Consider the following 22733-nt stretch of genomic DNA (forward strand, 5'->3'; position numbering starts at 1 on the left):
CACCACCAATGTGTGGCACCCACATGGATGATGCACTGTGGCCATTTTTGTGCCAGAATGCTCACAACACATCATTTAGAGAGGTGAGGAGTGATATATGCCAATTAAGAATGAGGGGGATGATTAGGTGGCCATGATGGAATGGGGCCAGGTTGGGAACTTAGCCATGACACCCCTACTTTTTATAATAAGGTGCCATGGGATTTTTTATGACCACAGAGAGTCATGCCATCCATTTAACGTCCCATCTGAAAGACGAAACCGCTTCGCAGGGCAATGTCCCATTGACTGCTCTGGGGCATTGGGATCGCCTTAGACCAGAGTGCCCCCTACTGGCCCTCCAACACCACTTCCAGCAGCATCTGGTCTCCCATCCAGGGACCAACCAGGCTTAGCTTCAGAGGCAAGTCAGCAGTGGGATACAGGGTGTAAATTGATTTGAAGGTCAAATGTATAGGAATAATTTATAGCTAGGGAAAGGAGGAACAAATGTTCACTTTATACTGAGTTTCTAGGGAGAGAGAGAAAGAAAGAGAGATAGAGATTTAAAGAGCTGGATGGAAGGAGAGAAGACAGGAAAGGGAGTGACAGAGAGGCCAGGAGGGAGAATAAGAGATGACAGAGGAGATGTGGAGAGAGGGAGCGAGGGGGGAAAGAAAGAGTAGGGGGGGTTTTGTATCTCATGGCTCCCTAGCACAGTGTGGTCTAACCCAACATACACAACCATGTAACCCTTAATCCTACCCCCTCAATACACACACACACACACACACACACACACACACACACACACACACACACACACACACACTGGCCGCCCCAGTATTCAGCTGTGGCCTTGGGGATCAGAGCGTGGAACTATTGAAGCCGAGGGTAGCTAGTGCTGCAATCGATTTCACACCTTTTTCTCTCTCTCTTTCTCTGCCTTTCTCCTTCCCTCACTCCATCTCTATCTCTCTCCCCCTCTCTCCTAAAACTCATCATTTATATTTCTCTCACAGTTTCTCTCTGTTGTTGGGTGTTTAATGAAAAACACTCAGTATTGTGATACACAGTTCATATATTGCGTTAAAACAATCCATAAGAATAAAACAATATTTGATGAGAATACCATGATTAGGGTTAGGTGTAGCTTTCCTGCCAGGGTCCAGTTGTACCTGTCTCCTGAGCAGCAGGTCAGGACATTGCTGTCCTGTGTGCTGTGTGACTGACAGCAGCACCAGATCAGCTGTGTAGAACAATGGCTTCACACCCTGGTCCCAGATCTCTTTGTGCTGACTTGACAACTCCTATGGTCATTGTTACGCCACAGGAGTTGGAAAAAGAGCACAAGCAGATCGGGGACCAGGCTAGGGGTTTCACTCCTGTCTCTGACTGTTCTGTTCCAACCACTAACTCGTCTATGGGAAAGATGAAATGCTATGCTGTCTGTGTTCAAACTTGGTCAGGATTTACTTTGGACACCACACACCAGTAACTGAACAGAATCACACCTGATAGCTGCTTTGTCCCCTGTGCCAAATACAATAACTAACTCTGTCTCTCACTCTACCTCTCTCTGCCTCCCCCCTCAGAACCTCTCCATTCAGATGGAACACAGGTACCAAGGAGAGGATGCTGATCAAGGTGACAGACAGAGAACCCAGCTTCCTCTCTCACCAGGGGAACGGTTACTCCCCCTGCGACCCCCCTACCCTCACCCCCGCACCTGGCACCGGCACTGCCTCCCGTACCCGCCGTTCCTCCGGAGGCTCCGCCCCCCCTGACACCGGCCCCGACGGCTCTCCAATCCTCTACGTCGACCGCCGCCAGTCGCCCTTCCTGAAACGGGCGGAGCTAGGGGGCGGAGGTACCGGGACACACCGTCGCCCCTCGGCCGACTCACAGCCCCCCTCCCCCCGCTACGCCTACGAACCCCCCCTCTACGAGGAGCCCCCCTCGGAGGTACGACACTCCAACACAGTTACAGAAACACGTTCATAAAACATGTAAAAACACACCTCTTTCAGCTAGCCTATGGTATGCTCTGTGATTGACTCTGTTTTACTTGCCTCTTTGTGTCTTTCCCAGTGTCCCTGTGTGATCGGCCATGTTATGATTGATTTTAATTGCTCGAGGATTTGATTGTCGCCTGTCTTTTCTGTGTGCAGTTTCTACACTTTTTTGGGATACTTAATGTTTTTTATTATTCTAGTACCAGCCCCCGCCCATCTACGAAGAACCGCCCACGGACGTGATGCACCACCTGGGCTCTGACTCCTCCTTGCTGTATGGCACAGGGAAGTCCCCGGCCCGGGGAAAGCCCTCCTCGGCGACGCCCCTCTATCACTCTCCCAAACAGAGCCACTCCCCCTACGGCCAGCTGGTGCTGACCAGACAGAAGTGTCCAGAGAAGACCCAGAGTCTGGAGTACAGCCCTGCAGGGAAGGAGTATGTCAAACAGCTGGTCTACGTGGAACAGGTAGGTAGTCTAGAGGTTAGAGAGATGGGCCAGCCACCGGAGGGTTGCCGGCTCAAATCCCATGTCTGACAGTAGGACGGTAACTGGAGGGTTGCTGGCACCAGTTGGACATTCGTGTACATTATACAATAAAGTAATCTTCTTCCTCCTCCCCCTCCTCCAACAGTCCTCCTCCAGCCCACGTTGTAAGACAGCCGACCGACTCCTTCACTACGGGACCTCCACGGCCACCCCATCCTCCATGGGGGGGTATGGGGGGTCCTACGGAGGCTCCTACACCCTCCAACACAGTCAGAGTCTGATACGGGACCCCCGGCTGCTGCTGGACTATGGGAGCGAGGAGGGGGGCGAGGGCGGAGGCCAGAGGTTGCTCTACGAGGACTCTATGTCCTGGAGCTCCAGTCAGCACCACTCCCTCTCCCTCTCTGGGTCTACAGGAGGAGGGGGCTTCTCGCCCGGGGGGAACCGCAAACGCAAGACCCGGAAACCCTCCCTGCCCCAGGAGCTTGGGAGGTGTGGAGGGGGTGGTGGTGTTGGGGCAGACTGGGAGGAGGGGCCGATGTCGGGGACCCTGTCGGAAGCGGTGATGAACCAGGCCAGGCTGGCGTGGGAGGCCCAGCAGGTGATGAAACAGAGGAGCAGTTGGGAATCAGCCCCGGGGGAAGGGGGCTCGGCCAGGGGCTCTAACCAGGGAGGAGGGTCTAAAGACGGGTACGAGAGCGATGGGGCGGTACCCCTGCCCCTGCCAGGCCCAGTGGTGAGGGCATTTAGTGAGGACGAGGCGTTAGCACAGAGCGACGGGAACCACGGGCATTACCATTGGAAACGCAGCACCTTCGACAGACTGGGCTTCCCTCAGGCACTGCTGGAGAAGAGCCTGTCTGTACAGACCAACCTGGCCTCGCCTGAACCCTTCCTACACCCCTCACAGGTATCCACACACACACACACACACACACACACACACACAGTCTGTCAGTGCAGTGCAGACTCTAGCTCTTATATTCTATGTCGCCGTGTGTGTGTGTGTGTGTGTGTGTGTGTGTGTGTGTGTGTGTGTGTGTGTGTGTGTGTGTGTGTGTGTGTGTGTGTGTGTGTGTGCACATGTGACTGTGTGACTGCGAACTCTAGCTCATCTTCTCTGTCACAGAGCCTCGCCCAAGCTGCCGTAGGTCCATGAATGTTTTATCATGTGCAGAATCAGATCATAATTTTAATGGGGTGAGATTGGTTTATGTAATACCAGGGGTTGGAACCAAAATTAATTTCCAATCGTTTCGTTCTGAACAGAATAATACATGTTTTCGTTCCGTTCCACTGTTCTGACCAGTAAATAAAGTTCTGAACTGGTTTGATTATATTGTTCCTTCTGTTCCTTTTTAAACCTCTGAAATTGTATTTTTTTTACATTTAGCTTGACATTAATTTACTTCACCAAGTATACAGTGTGGATAGAGCAGCTTGCTAGGGAGTGGGCAAGCTAAAGCTCAGTGTCACGTCCTGACCAGTGAGAAGGGTAATTTGCCATAGTAGAATGGTCAGGGCGTGGCAGGGAGGTTGTTTTGTGTGTTTTGGGGTTTGTTTGTTTCTAGGGGAATGTGTTCTAGTTTGCATTTTCTATGTTTTGTTTTCCAGGTTTGGCCGAGTATGGTTTCCAATCAGAGGCAGGTGTCTTTTGTTGTCTCTGATTGGAAGCCATACTTAGGCAGCCTGTTTTCGTTTGGGTTTTGTGGGTGGTTGTTTTCCGTATTAGTCTGTGTACCTTACGGAACTGTTTGTCGTTTGGTTATTTTGTTTAACCTCTACGGGCTAGGGGGCAGTATTGAGAAATTTTGAAAAAAATATGTGCCCATTTTTAACTGCCTCCTAAATCAAATCAAATCAAATCAAATTTATTTATATAGCCCTTCGTACATCAGCTGAAATCTCAAAGTGCTGTACAGAAACCCAGCCTAAAACCCCAAACAGCAAGCAATGCATGTGAAAGAAGCACGGTGGCTGGGAAAAACTCCCTAGGAAAAACTCCTGAGAAAGGCCAAAAACCTAGGAAGAAACCTAGAGAGGAACCAGGCTATGAGGGGTGGCCAGTCCTCTTCTGGCTACAACCACCAACTTACCGTCCGAAGACAAGGCCGAGTATAGCCCACAAAGATCTCCGCCACGGCACAACCCAAGGGGGGGGCGCCAACCCAGACAGGAAGACCACGTCAGTGGCTCAACCTACTCAAGTGACGCACCCCTCCCATGGACGGCATGGAAGAACACCAGTAAGTCAGTGACTCAGCCCCTGTAAAAGGGTTAGAGGCAGAGAATCCCAGTGGGAAGAGGGGAACCGACAAGGCAGAGACAGCAAGGGCGGTTCGTTGCTCCAGCCTTTCCGTTCACCTTCACACTCCTGGGCCAGACTATACTTAATCATAGGACCTACTGAAGAGATAAGTCTTCAGTAAAGACTTAAAGGTTGAGACTGAGTCTGCGTCTCTCACATGGGTAGGCAGACCATTCCATAAAAATGGAGCTCTATAGGAGAAAGCCCTACCTCCAGCCGTTTGCTTAGAAATTCTAGGGACAATTAGGAGGCCTGCGTCTTGTGACCGTAGCGTACGTGTAGGTATGTACGGCAGGACCAAATCGGAAAGATAGGTAGGAGCAAGCCCATGTAATGCTTTGTAGGTTAGCAGTAAAACCTTGAAATCAGCCCTTGCCTTAACAGGAAGCCAGTGTAGGGAGGCTAGCACTGGAGTAATATGATCAAATTTTTTGGTTCTAGTCAGGATTCTAGCAGCCGTATTTAGCACTAACTGAAGTTTGTTTAGTGCTTTATCCGGGTAGCCGGAAAGTAGAGCATTGCAGTAGTCGAGCCTAGAAGTAACAAAAGCATGGATTAATTTTTCTGCGTCATTTTTGGACAGAAAGTTTCTGATTTTTGCAATGTTACGTAGATGGAAAAAAGCTGTCCTTGAAGCAGTCTTGATATGTTCTTCAAAAGAGAGATCAGGGTCCAGAGTAACGCCGAGGTCCTTCACAGTTTTATTTGAGACGACTGTACAACCATCCAGATTAATTGTCAGATTCAGCAGAAGATCTCTTTGTTTCTTGGGACCTAGGACAAGCATCTCTGTTTTGTCTGAGTTTAAAAGTAGAACATTTGCAGCCATCCACTTCCTTATGTCTGAAACACAGGCTTCTAGCGAGGGCAATTTTGGGGCTTCACCATGTTTCATTGAAATGTACAGCTGTGTGTTGTCCGCATAGCAGTGAAATTTAACATTATGTTTTCGAATGACATCCCCAGGAGGTAAAATATATAGTGAAAACAATAGTGGTCCTAGAACGGAACCTTGAGGAACACCAAAATTTACAATTGATTTGTCAGAGGACGAACCATTCACAGAGACAAACTGATATCTTTCCGACAGATAAGATCTAAACCAGGCCAGAACTTGTCCATGTAGACCAATTTGGGTTTCCAATCTCTCCAAAAGAATGTGGTGATCGATGGTATCAAAAGCGGCACTAAGATCTAGGAGCATGAGGACAGATGCAGAGCCTCGGTCTGACGTCATTAAAAGGTCATTTACCACCTTCACAAGTGCAGTCTCAGTGCTATGATGGGGTCTAAAACCAGACTGAAGCGTTTCGTATACATTGTTTGTCTTCAGGAAGGCAGTGAGTTGCTGCGCAACAACTTTTTCTAAAATTTTTGAGAGGAATGGAAGATTCGATATAGGCCGATAGTTTTTTATAATTTCTGGGTCGAGATTCGGCTTTTTCAAGAGAGGCTTTATTACTGCCACTTTTAGTGAGCTTGGTACACATCCGGTGGATAGAGAGCCGTTTATTATGTTCAACATAGGAGGGCCAAGCACAGGAAGCAGCTCTTTCAGTAGTTTAGTTGGAATAGGGTCCAGTATGCAGCTTGAGGGTTTGGAGGCCATGATTATTTTCATCATTATGTCAAGAGATATAGTACTAAAACACTTTAGTATCTCCCTTGATCCTAGGTCCTGGCAGAGTTGTGCAGACTCAGGACAATGGAGCCCTGGAGGAATACCCAGATTTAAAGAGGAGTCCGTAATTTGCTTTCTAATGATCATGATCTTTTCCTCAAAGAAGTTCATAAATGTATTACTGCTGAAGTGAAAGCCATCCTCCATTTGCAAATGCTGCTTTTTAGTTAGCTTTGCGACAGTGTCAAAAAGAAATTTCGGATTGTTCTTATTTTCCTCAATTAAGTTGGAAAAATAGGATGATCGTGCAGCAGTGAGGGCTCTTCGATACTGCACGGTACTGTCTTTCCAAGCTAGTCGGAAGACTTCCAGTTTAGTGTGGCGCCATTTCCGTTCCAATTTTCTGGAAGCTTGCTTCAGAGCTCGTGTATTTTCTGTATACCAGGGAGCTAGTTTCTTATGACAGATGTTTTTAATTTTTAGGGGTGCAACTGCATCTAGGGTATTGCGCAAGGTTAAATTGAGTTCCTCGGTTAGGTGGTTAACTGATTCTTGTCCTCTGACGTCCTTGGGTAGGCAGAGGGAGTCTGGAAGGGCATCAAGGAATCTTTGGGTTGTCTGAGAATTTATAGCACCAACTCAGAAGCTAGGATATGCATATTATTAACACATTCGGATAGAAAACACTCTGAATTTTCTAAAACAGTTTGAATGGTGTCTGTAAGTATAACAAAACTCATATTGCAGGCAAAAACCTGTGAAAAATAGATTTTAAAAAAATGTGAATTTTGTGACTGTACTATTTAGTGTCATTGTTTTATAGATACCACAGTGAGAAAGGATTCATTTCGCAACTCCTACGGCTTCCACTAGATGTCAACGATCTTTATAAAGTTGTTTGAAGCGTCTATGATTAACAGGGAGCAAATTAGAATGCAGGGAAGTTGACATGTCGTCACTTCATTTTTTCACGCCTGCGCATAAATCTGAGAAGAGTGCATTTGTCATAATCGTTTTTCTAGACACAGGATAGGTTGTGTGAAAATATTACTGATGTTTACTGATGTTTCACGTTAATAATGGACCAAAAGATTGATGCTAAACAACGTTTGACATGTTTGAACGAACGTAAATTGATTATTTACTAGTTTTTTTTAGCTTTTCGGCGTGATTTTACACCCCCACCACCACGTTTTGTGGGAGCCTACTGAATGCTAAACTACTTGGTGTTATTTGGACATAAATTATGAACTTTGTCAAAAGAAACCACATTTGTTCTGGACCTGGGATTCCTGGCAGTGCCTTCTGATGGAGATAATCAAAGGTAAGGGGATATTTACAATGTTATTATGATATTAGATGCTGCTAACCTGTATAGCTTAGCCTATTGTTATTAGCATAGTACCCCGTTTATTGCAAAATGTGATTTCCCAGTAAAGTTATTTTGAGATCTGGCCATTCGGTAGCAATTACGAGATGATAATATATTATTCTTTGAATGACAATATTATAATTTACCAATGTTTTCGAATAGTAATTCCGTAATTTGTAACGCTGGATTCACTGGGAGCATTCGAGCCGAAAAAAATTCTGAATTTCACCGCGACTGTAAATGCTGTTTTTGGATATAAATATGAACTTGATGGAACTAAAAATGCATGTATTGTATAACATAATGTCCTATGAGTGTCATCTGATGCAGATTGTCAAAGGTAAGTGCATAATTCTAGCTGGTTTTCTGTCTGTGTTGATGCCCTTCTTTGAATTGGCTAAACATTACACACAGCTATTGTCAATGTACTCTCCTAACATAACCTAACTTTATGCATTCTCCAAAAGCCTCTTTGAAAATCGGACAACGTGGTTAGATTTAGGAGATGTGTATCTTTCAAATGGAGGAAAATAGTTGATTATTTGAGTATTTGAAATGATTAGACTCTTGCAGTTTTGAATTCCCCGCCATGGTCACATGACAATGAATCCCAATACCGGGATAAGATCCTGCCCCCTGGCCTCAACAGGTTTTAAGTGTTCTCTCTAAATAAATGAAGGTGAGCACTATACATGCTGCGCCTTGGTCTAATCCTTCCGACGCTTGTGACACTCAGTGAGTTGTTTGAGTGATGCAATGACAAGTGTAGAGGGCGAGATACAACTGACATTTTGCAGGTGGGATGTGAGAGAGGGTGGAGGAGGAAGCTTGGCTTGAAGCGCTGGACATCTTGTGTTGACATGCATGATCTGAATTAGGCCCACAGAATTATGCCTCCGGAGTGGCTTCTATGAAGGAACTTTTAATGTCTTTGAAGGTCAGAGATTTAATTAGAATTTAATTAGACCAAAGCTTGGTAGCTAGCTAACAAGCTTGTGTGTGCAGAGCGGTACCAGAATTAAAAACACGTCTTGCCTTTTTGTAGTTAATAAATCCAATGTAAAATGTGATAACTATAGTACACCTAACTGGCATTTAAAAAGTGAATCCATTCTTCTCTAATTAAAAATCACTCTCCTTATCTTCTGAATCACGCTTTTAATGTCAGTAGGCTACAGCTATGCCTTGGAGGGGGAGGGGCAGCTAGACTACACGCACACACACTGGCAAAGATTTTCAGCTGGCAGACAGCAGGCAGGCAGACAGAAGGCAGGCAGGCAGACACTGGATGAAGTTTCGGATTGAAAGACGGATGTCTTTGCATAGGCGCTTTGTTGCTTTTTTTGTGGGACCGGAGTGTAAAATAACATTATTAACCGGTTCCCATTCTTTTCAAATAACGGTTCTGTTCCGAAACAGTATAGATCACTTTCGTTCCCAGTTCTGATTCTGTTCCTTGAATATTAAAAATTTGTTCAGTTTTCTGTTCTGTTCCCTAAACCGGTTCCAACTCCTGTGTAATATCCATACTGCTGCTATTGCACTTACCTACTGCCACCTAGACAGGGACTTACCTGGACACTCTGTACCAGATAGGCTACACACACACACATACGTTATGTTCTTCTATCCTCGTGGGGACCCAAAACATTTTTCCATTCAAAAACCTATTTTTCCTAACCCCTAACCCTAGGTTCAGGGTGGGATGGAAAAATGTTTACCATAACCTTACCATAACCTTAACCCTAACCCAAATCCTAAACCTAACTCCTAACCCTAATTGTAACCCTAACCCTAAACCTAACCCCTAAGTTTAAAAATAGCCTTTGTCCCCATGTATTTCCTTGTTTTACTATCCTTGTGGGGACTTTTGTTGATTTTAGGTGCCTACAAGGGTAGAAAAACCAACACACCACTTAGAATGAAGGAACAGATCACCGGACTACAGGACTGATCTAGACTCACTGTACCAGACAGGCCTACACTCACTTAGTTGCAAGCATGTACATACATTTACATTTTAGTCATTTTACAGACACTCTTATCCAGAGCAACTTACAGTAGTGAATGCATACATTTCATACATTTCATTTCATGCATTTTTTGTACTGGCCCCCCGTGGGAATCGAACCCACAACCCTGGCGTTGCACACACCATGCTGGCGTTGCAAACACCATGCTCTACCAACTGAGCCACAGGGAAGGCCACACACACACGCACACACGCACACACACATGCACAGAAAGGCATTGACACACCAGGCCATAAACAAAGACGCACAGAGACACGTCACATGCTCCCACACCTCTCTGTGTGTGCTGCTGAATGTGTGAGACAGAGTGACAGCAGGACTTCTTTAAGGTGTGAAGAGAGATGGGAGCCATGCCAGAGAAGGTTGGGAGCCTGTGGAGGGAACTACAAGCCATATTTATTCTGCTTCATATGTGCAACCCTCCCTACAGTACCTCTTTTTCCCATCACTCCACCCCTCCAATTATCCATCCTTTCTCTAACTCGCTCCATCTCTCTCGCTCGCTCTCTCTCTCATTATATCTACCATCACATTGTAAGACACACAAACACACCCACACACATACACATACACACACTTAACTTAGCCCTCACATAAGAGAAATCTGCCCCCATCTCAACCATCAGAGAGAAAGAGGGTGGAAGGGAGAGATAGACTGGTGGGGGGTGAGAGAGAGAGCGAGAGGGGGGGGGGGATAGGCAGTTAGGGAGAGGGAGAGATGCAGGGGTTAGTGGAAAATAGCAGGCCTGAAAGTGCTTACCAAGGAACACAGTGCTACTCAAACTGAGAGAAAGAAAGAAAAACATGAGACGTTAAAGGGAAAAAAGATGTCAGTCTGTCCTCTACTCTCTCTTTCCTCACAGCATTCCCATTTTAACATCATGTATCTACTGCTACTGTTTCTCTCTCTTTATCTCTGTCTCATTCTCAACCTCTCTCTTTCTCTCTCCCTCTCAACCTTACTCTCGCTTTCTCTCTCTCCCTCCCTCTCTCTCTGTCTCTCCTTCTCTTCCTCTCTCTCTCCCTCCCTCTCTCTCTGTCTCTCCTTCTCTTCCTCTCTCCCTCAGTCGGAGGATCTTGGAGCATGTGCTCAGTTCGAGGCGAGTCGGAATGCTCGGAACATGATGCCCAGCGCCAGCTGTGGAGTGTTCCCAGAATTCACCTTGAGGAAGCCGTCCTCCGAGACCGACATCGAGAACTGGGCCTCCAAACACTTTAACAAACACACACAGGTACACACACACACACTTAACTTTACACTTCAACACACACTGATACATTACAGACACACACGCCGCTTTACAATTTAAAATACACAGGAACAGGCACACTCTCAGTACTCACTGTCTCACACAAACACATCTATATAATATCTAGTATAACTAAAGCGAAATATTCTCCTTCCTCCTCCTCCTTCCTCTCCCCCTCCTCCTCTTCCTCCTTCTCAGGGTCTGTTCCGGCGTAAGGTGTCCATAGCCAACATGCTGGCGTGGAGCAGTGAGCCAATCAAAAAGCCCATGATCGTGACGTCAGACCGTGCGGTGAAGAGAGAGGCGGTGGAGATCTTTAAACTCATCCAGACCTACATGGGAGACCGCCGGGCCAAGACTGACCCGCTCACTGTCGCCCTGGAGGTCTGCAGACTCTCTAATATCCTTATGTCATATCACAATTGGCACCCTATTCTCTATATAGTGCACTACGTTTGACCAGAGCCCTTATGGACCCTGGTCAAAAGTAATGCACTAAAAGGGGAAAGGGTGCCATTTTGGACTCAGCCATTGTCTCCCCTTCTGCAGCCATGTGTCATTTTATGTGCTTCTGATTTTGTGCATCAAGGAAATAAACATGACTTAATGATTCCACCCCCCTCATTTCCTCTCTGTCTTTCTCTCTCTCTCTTTCGTTCCAAGACTGGCCCCCTGAACATCGCCCTAGAGGTCTGCACAGACCTTTATTATCCCTCTCTCCGTTCTCTGCTTCTGTCTACTTGTTCATGTCTCTCTTTGAATCTACTTTCACTGTGCTGCTTCTCACTTCTCTACTTTTTTACATTTATGTCTTTTAAGCTTCAATTTTCCTTCAGTTTATTAATTCTGCACATCATGGAAACATATGTGACTTTTAATAATTCCCTTCTCTCCCTTCTCTGTCCTTTCTCTCTTTCTTCCACCCCTCCCTCTTTTCTTCCCAGGTGGCAGTGCGTGGTTGGAGCAGCCAGGGTCTTCGTGATGAACTCTACATTCAACTGTGTCGTCAGACTACAGGTACACACACACACACACACACGGCCAGCTTTACACCTGAACACACACAGCTACGTGCACACACACGTATAACACTAACAGTGTGTAAACTACTGGACACATAATGAACAAATCTATTAATTCATTAGACACAGGCTTGATGCGCAGTCAACCTGAAGTCAAATGAACACTAACCCCATGCACTACTTCTCACAGAGAACTTCCGTTATGATAGTCTGGAGAGGGGCTGGGAGCTCATGGCTGTGTGTCTGGCCTTCTTCCCTCCTACACCTCGCTTCCACTCCTACCTGGAGGGATACATCTACAGACACATGGACCCCGTCAACGATACTAAAGGTGGGATGACAGATAGTGTGTGATGTGTGTGGTTACGTGCATGTGTGTGTGGTGGCTAGCTGGCTGTGGCTATGCATTTTAATGGCGCACGCAGACCAACCTAACCTCCACGAAGTTGACGATTTAACATATAGAATTGTCGGGAAATTAATAGAAAATGATGCCGATTTTCGGTGGTCAGATACAGGATGGCCACCCGCTGCTAATTACCATTCATTTGCGCAGGGTCTGTTTTTCCCTTTAGGCTTCCCAAGCTGTCAGTTAGTGTCTGTTTTTCCCTTTAGGCTTCCCAAGCTGTCAGTTAGTGTCTGTTTTTCCCTTTAGGCTTCCCAAGCTGTCAGTTAGTGTCTGTTTTTCCCTTTAGGCTTCCCAAGCTGTCAGTTAGTGTCTGTTTTTCCCTTTAGGCTTCTCAAGCTGTCAGTTAGTGTCTGTTTTTCCCTTTAGACTTCTCAAGCTGTCAGTTAGTGTCTGTTTTTCCCTTTAGGCTTCTCAAGCTGTCAGTTAGTGTCTGTTTTTCCCTTTAGGCTTCCCAAGCTGTCAGTTAGTGTCTGTTTTTCCCTTTAGACTTCTCAAGCTGTCAGTTAGTGTCTGTTTTTCCCTTTAGGCTTCCCAAGCTGTCAGTTAGTGTCTGTTTTTCCCTTTAGGCTTCCCAAGCTGTCAGTTAGTGTCTGTTTTTCCCTTTAGGCTTCCCAAGCTGTCAGTTAGTGTCTGTTTTTCCCTTTAGGCTTCCCAAGCTGTCAGTTAGTGTCTGTTTTTCCCTTTAGGCTTCTCAAGCTGTCAGTTAGTGTCTGTTTTTCCCTTTAGACTTCTCAAGCTGTCAGTTAGTGTCTGTTTTTCCCTTTAGGCTTCTCAAGCTGTCAGTTAGTGTCTGTTTTTCCCTTTAGGCTTCCCAAGCTGTCAGTTAGTGTCTGTTTTTCCCTTTAGACTTCTCAAGCTGTCAGTTAGTGTCTGTTTTTCCCTTTAGGCTTCCCAAGCTGTCAGTTAGTGTCTGTTTTTCCCTTTAGGCTTCCCAAGCTGTCAGTTAGTGTCTGTTTTTCCCTTTAGACTTCTCAAGCTGTCAGTTAGTGTCTGTTTTTCCCTTTAGGCTTCCCAAGCTGTCAGTTAGTGTCTGTTTTTCCCTTTAGGCTTCCCAAGCTGTCAGTTAGTGTCTGTTTTTTCCTTTAGGCTTCTCAAGCTGTCAGTTAGTGTCTGTTTTTCCCTTTAGGCTTCTCAAGCTGTCAGTTAGTGTCTGTTTTTCCCTTTAGGCTTCCCAAGCTGTCAGTTAGTGTCTGTTTTTTCCTTTAGGCTTCTCAAGCTGTCAGTTAGTGTCTGTTTTTCCCTTTAGGCTTCTCAAGCTGTCAGTTAGTGTCTGTTTTTCCCTTTAGGCTTCCCAAGCTGTCAGTTAGTGTCTGTTTTTCCCTTTAGGCTTCCCAAGCTGTCAGTTAGTGTCTGTTTTTCCCTTTAGGCTTCCCAAGCTGTCAGTTAGTGTCTGTTTTTCCCTTTAGGCTTCCCAAGCTGCCAGTTAGGGTCTGTTTTCTGTGTGTGTGTGTGTGTGTGTGTGTGTGTGTGTGTGTGTGTGTGTGTGTGTGTGTGTGTGTGTGTGTGTGTGTGTGTGTGTGTGTGTGTGTGTGTGTGTGTGTGTGTGACTGACTGGCCACGGATTGGGTTGTTATTGGAGCCTTTCACCTCAGCATGCCACTATTTTGAGACTGGTGTTTTGTGGGTACTATAATGAAGCTGCTAGTTGAGGACTTGTGAGGAGTCTGTTTCTCAAACTAGATACTCTAATGTACTTGTCCTCTTGCTCAGTTGTGCACCGGGACCTCCCACTCCTCTTTCTATTCTGGTTAGAGCCAGTTTGCTCAGTTCTGTGAATGGAGTAGTACACAGCGTTGTATGAGATCTTCAGTTTCTTGGCAATTTCTCACATGAAATAGCCTTAATTTCTCATAACAAGAATAGACTGATGAGTTTCAGAAGAAAGTTCTTTGTTTGGCCATTTTGAGCCTGTAATCGAACCCACAAATGCTGATGCTCCAGATACTCAACTAGTCTAACGAAGGCCAGTTTTATTGCTTCTTTAATCAGAACGATCATTTTCAGCTGTGCTAACATAATTGCAAAAGGGTTTTCTAATGATCAATTAGCCTTTTAAAATGCTAAACTTGGATTAGCTAACACAAAGTGCCACTGGAACACAGGAGTGATGGTTGCTGATAATGGGCCTCTGTACGCCTATGTAGATATTCCATAAAAAATCTGCCGTTTCCAGCTACAATAGTCATTTACAACATTAACAATGTCTACACTGTATTTCTGATCAATTTGATGTTATTTTAATGGACAAAAAATGTGCTTTCTTTCAAAAACAAGGAAATGTCTAAGTGACCCCAAACTTTTGAACGGTAGTGTATTCTTAAGCAATAAGGCACGAAGGGGTGTTGTATATGGCCAATATACCACTTTTCTTGTGCACGACGCGATGTGGAGTGCCTGGACACAGCCCTTAGCCGTGGTATGTTGGCCATATATCACAAACTCCCAGGTTGCCTTATTGCTATTATAACTGGTTACCAATGTAATTAGAGCAGAAAAAATAATAATTTTGTCACACCCATGGTATACGGTCTAATATACCATGGCTTTCAGCTAATTAACATTCAGGGCTTGAACCACCCAATTTATAATATAGTTTTACTATAGTAATATTACAGTGTTTATACTATAGTAAACTTTACTACAGTATACAATAGTGATGTCCACAAAAACACTACAGTCAATACTACAGTATACTTCTGCAAAAAGTATACTATAAATATAGTAATACTACAGTATTTAGAGCATAGTATACTATAGTATTTTTTCATATGGGTGTCTACTAATTCATTTCACTAGATCATTTTGTTGCCTGATTGAAAGGAGGTTCTCCCTCCACCTCTCCTCTCTGACCCATATTACAAATGTCTGCACTGCAGTCTCTGTAAGGGGAGAGTCCTGGGCATCAGTTCAGTCTTTTTTACATTAGTGTAGAGTAACTGGTAACTGCTAGGACTGTTACGTCAGTGAAATACTGCTGTTGTGTGTTTGTGTGTGTGTGTGTGTTCTTGTAGGGTCAGGAGGACAGTGGCCTGGAGCAGTATGGTGTGTTTCCAGAGTTAGACCAGTGTTACCCTCCAGTAATGAACTAGTGTGTGTGTGTGTGTGTGTGTGTGTGTGTGTGTTCTTGTAGGGTCAGGAGGACAGTGGCCTGGAGCAGTATGGTGTGTTTCCGGAATTAGACCAGTGTTACCCTCCAGTAATGAACTATTGTGTGTGTGTGTGTGTGTGTGTGTGTGTGTGTGTGTGTGTGTGTGTGTGTGTTCTTGTAGGGTCAGGAGGACAGTGGCCTGGAGCAGTATGGTGTGTTTCCGGAATTAGACCAGTGTTACCCTCCAGTAATGAACTATTGTGTGTGTGTGTATTATCTCTGTTTCCTTCCTGTACCAGTGTTTTGAGTCCACTTCTCTTCGGTAATTACAACACGTTACTGTATGATCTAACGACTAACCTCTGTGTGTGTGTTATTTCTTCCAGGAGTGGCGATCAGCGGCTATGCCAAATACTGTTACCGTAAACTGCAGAAGGCTGCTCTGACCGGAGCTAAGAAGGTCTGTGCTTGGTTATTCCCTGTTTTTTTCTCTTCTTTCTAATCTTCCTCTCCTGGGATGTCTGTCTGTTGTCTCTGTACCTGGCGGGGCTGTGTCTGGGGGGCAAGTCTGCTCGTCTTCCTCCCCTGTTAGCCGTAGCGCAGTTAGCGCTGGGTTAGTTAGCTAGCTGTTAATTGGCTGAGAGCACAGTAACCAAGGGGAGTAACGAGGTCTATGTAGCTAACTACTAGCCATCCCTACGGCAACAACACACGCCACTTAATTAATACCCCTCCTCATGCACGCCACACACACACAGACAAACACACACACACACACAGACACACATACACACACACAGAGACACACTATACACACCCTGATAACACAGCGTACCCCACTGCAATCTGATTAAGAATTCCATATCGGAATGCTCCCAGGGATGGGAATGGGAGGGGAATATGGGGCACAATGACATGCTACTTACACACACACAGACACACACACACACACACACACACACACACACACACACACACACACACACACACATTCAACGGTATGTCACCATTGACTTGTATTGCTTTAGGTTCTTATTTTCTGAATATTAATAAGTAGATCAATCAAATGTATTTATGAAGCCCTTTTTACTAGAGGTCGACCGATTATGATTTTTCAACATCAATACCGATTATTGAAGGCCCCAAAAACCGCCGCTACCGATTAATCGGCCAATTTTTACTTATTTATTTATTTGTAATAATGACAATTACAACAATACTGAATGAACACTTATTTTAACTTAATATAATACATCAATAAAATCAATTTAGCCTCAAATAAATAATGAAACATGTTCAATTTGGTTTAAATAATGCAAAAACAAAGTGTTGGAGAAGAAAGTAAAAGTGCAATATGTGCCATGTAAGAAAGCTAACGTTTAAGTTCCTTGCTCAGAACATGAGAACATATGAAAGCTGGTGGTTCCTTTTAACATGAGTCTTCAATATTCCCAGGTAAGAAGTTTTAGGTTGTAGTTATTATAGGAATTATAGGACTATTTCTCTCTATACCATTTGTATTTCATATACCTTTGACTATTGGATGTTCTTATAGGCACTTTAGTATTGCCAGTGCAACAGTATAGCTTCCGTCCCTCTCCTCGCTCCTACCTGGGCTCGAACCAGAAACACATCGACAACAGCCACCCTCGAAGCAGCGTTACCCATGCAGAGCAAGGGGAACAACCACTCCCAAGTCTCAGAGCGAGTGACGTTTGAAACGCTATTTGCGCGCACCCCGCTAACTAGCTAGCCATTTCACATCGGTTACACCAGCCTAATCTTGGGAGTTGACAGGCTTGAACTCATAAACAGCGCAATGCATTGCGAAGGGCTGCTGGCAAAATGCAGTAAAGTGCTGTTTGAATGAACGCTTACGAGCCTGCTGGTGCCTACCACCGCTCAGTCAGACTGCTCTATCAAATCATAGACGTAATTATAATATAATAAACACACAGAAATACGAGCCTTAGGTCATTAACCTGTTTAGGATAGGGGGCAGTATTTTCACGGCCGGATAAAAACGTACCCGATTTAATCTGGTTATTACTCCTGCCCAGAAACTAGAATATGCATATAATTGTTGGATTTGGATAGAAAACACCCTAAAGTTTCTAAAACTGTTTGAATGGTGTCTGTGAGTATAACAGAACTCATATGGCAGGCCAAAACCTGAGAAGATTCCATACAGGAAGTGCCTTCTCTGACCATTTCTTGGCCTTCTATAGCCTCTTTATGGAAAATAGAGGATCTCTGCTGTAACGTGACATTTTCTAAGGCTCCCATAGGCTCTCAGAAGGCGCCAGAACGGGGAATGATGACTCTGCAGTCCCTGGGTGAAAAACAGTAGGGCTTTTGGAAAGTGGTCGTTCTGAGAACAATGACACGGGACCGCGCGTGCATGTGAAGACTCTATTTTCAGTGTTTGAACGAAAACAAGGTCTCCCGGTCGGAATATTATCGCTATTTTACAAGAAAAATCGCATAAAAATTTATTTTAAACAGCGTTTGACATGCTTCGAAGTACGGTAATGGAATATTTTGAATTTTTTTGTCACGATACGCACCGGCGCGTCACCCTTCGCATAGTGTCTTGAACGCAAGAACAAAACACAGCTATTTGGATATAACTATGGATTATTTGGAACCAAAACAACATTGGGTGTTGAAGTAGAAGTCCTGGGAGTGCATTCTGACGAAGAACAGCAAAGGTAATCCAATTTTTCTTATAGTAAATCTGAGTTTGGTGAGTGCCAAACTTGGTGGGTGTCAAAATAGCTAGCCATGATGGCCGGGCTATCTACTCAGAATATTGCAAAATGTGCTTTCACCGAAAAGCTATTTTAAAATCGGACACCGCGATTGCATAAAGGAGTTCTGTATAATTCTTAAAATAATTGTCATGTTTTTTGTGAACGTTTATCGTGAGTAATTTAGTAAATTCACCGGAAGTTTTCGGTTTTCGGTATGCTAGTTCTGAACGTCACATGCTAATGTAAAAAGCTGGTTTTTGATATAAATATGAACTTGATTGAACAAAACATGCATGTATTGTATAACATAATGTCCTAGGAGTGTCATCTGATGTGCTGCATTTAGCTGTGGTTTTGGTGACATTATATGCTAGCTTGAAAAATGGGTGTGTGATTATTTCTGGCTGGGTACTCTCCTGACATAATCTAATGTTTTGCTTTCGTTGTAAAGCCTTTTTGAAATCGGACAATGTGGTTAGATAAAGGAGAGTCTTGTCTTTAAAATGGTGTAAAATAGTCATATGTTTGAAAAATGGAAGTTTTGGGATTTTTGAGGAGTTTTTAATTCGCGCCATGCTCTATCATTGGATATTGGCGAGGCGTTCCGCTAGCGGCACATCTAGATGTAAGAGTTAATATGGTCGAATCCGGAAACTATCAACTTCGAAAACAAAACGTTTATTCTTTCAGTGAAATACGGAACCGTTCCGTATTTTATCTAACGGGTGGCATCCCTAAGTCTAAATATTCCTGTTACATTGCACAACCTTCAATGGTATGTCATAATTACGTAAAATTCTGGCAAATTAGTTCGCAACGAGCCAGGCAATGAACGCAAGAGCAGTGACACAGTTTCATGTTAGCAGGCAATAGTAACTAAATATGCAGGTTTAAAAATATATACTTGTGTATTGATTTTAAAGAAAGGCATTGTTGTTTATGGTTAGGTACTTTGGTGCAACGACATCGCTTTTTTCGCAAATGCGCTTGTTAAATCACCCGTTTGTCAAAGTAGGCTGTGATTCGATGAGAAATTAACAGGAACCGCATTGATTATATGCAACGCAGGACACGTTAGATAAACTAGTAATATCATCAACCATGTGTAGTTAACTAGTGATTATGTTAATATTGATAGTTTTTTATAAGATAAGTTTAATGCAAGCTAGCAACTTACCTTGGCTTCTTGCTGCCCTCGCATAACAGGTAGTCAGCCTGCCATGCAGGCTCCTTGTGGAGTGCAATGTAAGGCAGGTGGTTAGAGCGTTGGACTAGTAACCGGAAGGTTGCAAAAACTAATCCCTGAATCCCCCCTGAACAAGGCAGTTAACCCCCTTTCCGTGGCCGTCATTGAAAATAAGAATGTGTTCTTAATCTGACTTGCCTAGTTAAATAAAGGTGTAAAAAAAAATGAAAATAATAATAATTAAAAAAATAATACAAAATCGGCAAATCGGTTGCCAAAAATTCCGATTACCGATTGTTATGGAAACTTGAAATCGGCCCTAATTAATCGGCCATTCCGATTAATCGGTTGACCTCTACTTTTTACATCAGCAGATGTGTCACAGATTTCTTCGTCGTCTGACGATATAGCGAAATCGCTTTCGGAGAAAGTGGACCAATACGCAGCGGGTTGCGTGTTCAACATCATATTTATTATAGGACGTTGACCACAGAAAAACAAGAAATGCAGACAATACGACAGGAGACAGTTTCGCAGGCTATACCTAGCAGTGCAAAAAACAACTACCCACAACACAAAGACAAACACACCCTACTATATAGGACTCCCAATCAAAGGCAACACAACACACCTGCCTTCAATTGGGAGTCCAACCCCAATTAACTATACATAGAAAAACAACCCTAGAACCTATACCAACCACTAACACACCCCACTACACCACACACAAAACCCCATAATACAAAACAAATATACCTCTGCCACGTCCTGACCAAATATAATACAACTAATACCTAAATATTGGTCAGGACGTGACAAGATGTCACAAAGTGCTTATACAGAAACCCAGCCTAAAACCCCAAACAACAAGCAATGCAGATGTAGAAGCACGGTAACTAGGAAAAACTCCCTAGAAAGGCAGGAACCTAGAAAGAAACCTAGAGAGGAACCAGGCTCTGAGGGGTGGCCAGTCCTCTTCTGGCTGTGCCGGGTGAAGATTATAAGAGTACATGGCCATTAAGGCCAGATTGTTCTTCAAGATGTTCAAACGTTCATAGATGACCAGCAGGGTCAGATAATAATAGGTGAATGAAAGGATAAGCTAAACTCCAATTAGTCTCATCATTTAGCCTTTGATTTAGTATTTGACTGTTTGTGTGGCAAAGGACTTCATGTGTTTCCATTTCATTAGCCTCTCATTTGAATCATCTCCCTCTAGCTGTTTGTGTGTGTGTGTGTGTGTGTGCGTGTGTGTGTGTGTGTGTGTGTGTGTGTGTGTGTGTGTGTGTGTGTGTGTGTGTGTGTGTGTGTGTGTGTGTGTGTGTGTGTGTGTGTGTGTGTGCGAGAGAGAGAGAAGGGGGTAAGGCTGGGAGGGTGAGGAGGGAAGGCTGGGTGTCATGGAAACAACCTCCTGGGGGACATTCCATTCCGTTGTTCATCTATCCTCGCCCTGACCTAAAAAACACTATCTGACTAAATGACTCACTAAACCAGTTCCGATCGATACAAGCCCAGCTAGCTGCCGGTTTTAGACCAGTACCAATCATTATCAGGCCACTCCACTGGTTTAAATGGGTTGTAATATAACGGCCTCTCTCTACTGCCCACTGGGCACAGACTTCAGTTCAACGTCTAGTTTTGATATACATTTAGTTGAGTTGTCAACTAACATGAATTCAACGTGAAATCAACAAAAAATGTCATTGGATTTCAGTTAAATGTTGAGGGAAAAGAGGACACAATTCCCTTAAATTGATAACTTTTTTCTAATCCAATCAGTTTTCCACGTTGATTCAACTACATCACATTAGATTTTTTGGTTGAAATGACATGCAAACAACGTTGATTCAAGCAGTCTTGCCCAGTGGGTGGTGTCCAGTGCTGATCTCTACTCAGACCTTCTGACGTGAAAGCCCAGCTAGCATAGCTGGCTCGGCGGTCTCAAATGGAGGCCGCTATTGAACGTTTCCAACGTTGCAGGAGCTGTGTTTACTTTGCTTTGTTCCGGGACAATGTGGACCGCGTTGACTTTCAATGTAGCAACTGCTTGCTTGCGGAGGACTACAGGAGCAAAGTAGCTACTCTTAGCAAGCAAGTAGCAAACCTACATAGCTACTGGGGAACCCACGCCCACCTACTTTTTATTTTTCTTCCACCCCAGTAGCCGGACGCCGCTCTGGTCTGGTGGAAGTTTTGCTCTCCACAGCCGACTGGCCGGTGCTAGGCAGGGTTCCATCCCTGAAGGGGTCTCCCCTTCCCTGGAGAACGGAGCTGATCTCGACTCAACCAACCAGCCATGGAGGTACGTCACTCACCGTGGAAGTCGAAGAAAGCGTCCTCTGGCAACGGGGGTCTCCATGGAGATGTTGAGCCTTGAACTGACACAGACTAGGAACAGCTTTGAATCTCTGGATCCACAGGTTCAGGCGCCTTCGTCCTTGGTGGCTTCCCAATCAAGATCGGATCCGGAGGTACCTGCGTCTTCGTCCTCGGCTCTGTCTTCCTCTCCGTTGGCTTCTACCTCGGCTTCAAATCCTCGGAGCTCCCAGCCTCACCAGACAGTGAGGCTGCCTGAGAGACCGGCCCATTCAACATCACCAGCTGTCATCATAGGCAGCTCTATGGTGAGAAACATCTCGGTCCCCAAGGCAAAAACCCTGTGCTACCCAGGAGCACGAGTACAGGACATAACAAGGCTGCTTCCGACTGTTCTACCATGGATGCCGGGAGCTGACACTGTCGTAGTCCATGTGGGGTCAAACGACATCAGGAGGGAATTCAAAAAACAAGCAACCATACGCTGCACTTGGGATCTCAATGGGATCTCAATCCCATTGAGATCTGGGACCTGTTGGATCGGAGTGTGAGGGCTAGGGCCATTCCCCCCGAAATGTCAGGGAACTTGCAGGTGCCTTGGGGGAAGAGTATGGTAACATCTCACAGCAAGAACTGGCAAATCTGGTGCAGTCCATGAGGAGGAGATGCACTGTAGTACTTAATGCAGCTGGTGGCCACACCAGACACTGACTGTTCCTTTTGATTTTGACCCCCCTTTGTTCAGGGACACATTTTTCCATTTCTGTTAGTCACATGTCTGTGGAACTTGTTCAGTTGAGTCTCATTTGTTGAATCTTGTTATGTTCATACAAATATTTACACATGTTAAGTTTGCTGAAAATAAATGCAGTTGACAGTCTGAGGACATTCCT

General features: G+C 44.7%; 1 protein-coding gene across 2 annotated transcripts in view; it reads left to right on the top strand.

Annotated features, from left to right (window-relative positions):
* LOC115158626 (rho GTPase-activating protein 39-like) overlaps window positions 1–22733 on the top strand; it is a 166408-nt gene that overhangs the window by 135674 nt on the left and 8001 nt on the right. The window contains exons 3-11 of one of the 2 annotated variants that reach the window (XM_029707795.1): window positions 1575–1944; window positions 2195–2461; window positions 2628–3392; window positions 10884–11048; window positions 11265–11450; window positions 11730–11756; window positions 12011–12083; window positions 12279–12419; window positions 15972–16045. In XM_029707795.1, coding sequence (XP_029563655.1) covers window positions 1575–1944; window positions 2195–2461; window positions 2628–3392; window positions 10884–11048; window positions 11265–11450; window positions 11730–11756; window positions 12011–12083; window positions 12279–12419; window positions 15972–16045 — 2068 coding nt within the window. The remainder of the gene's footprint in view (window positions 1–1574; window positions 1945–2194; window positions 2462–2627; window positions 3393–10883; window positions 11049–11264; window positions 11451–11729; window positions 11757–12010; window positions 12084–12278; window positions 12420–15971; window positions 16046–22733) is intronic. The other variant, XM_029707796.1, reaches the window with a different exon arrangement.

The sequence above is a fragment of the Salmo trutta genome, chromosome 22, assembly GCF_901001165.1.
Source record: "Salmo trutta chromosome 22, fSalTru1.1, whole genome shotgun sequence".
Classification (NCBI taxonomy): Eukaryota; Metazoa; Chordata; class Actinopteri; order Salmoniformes; family Salmonidae; genus Salmo; species Salmo trutta.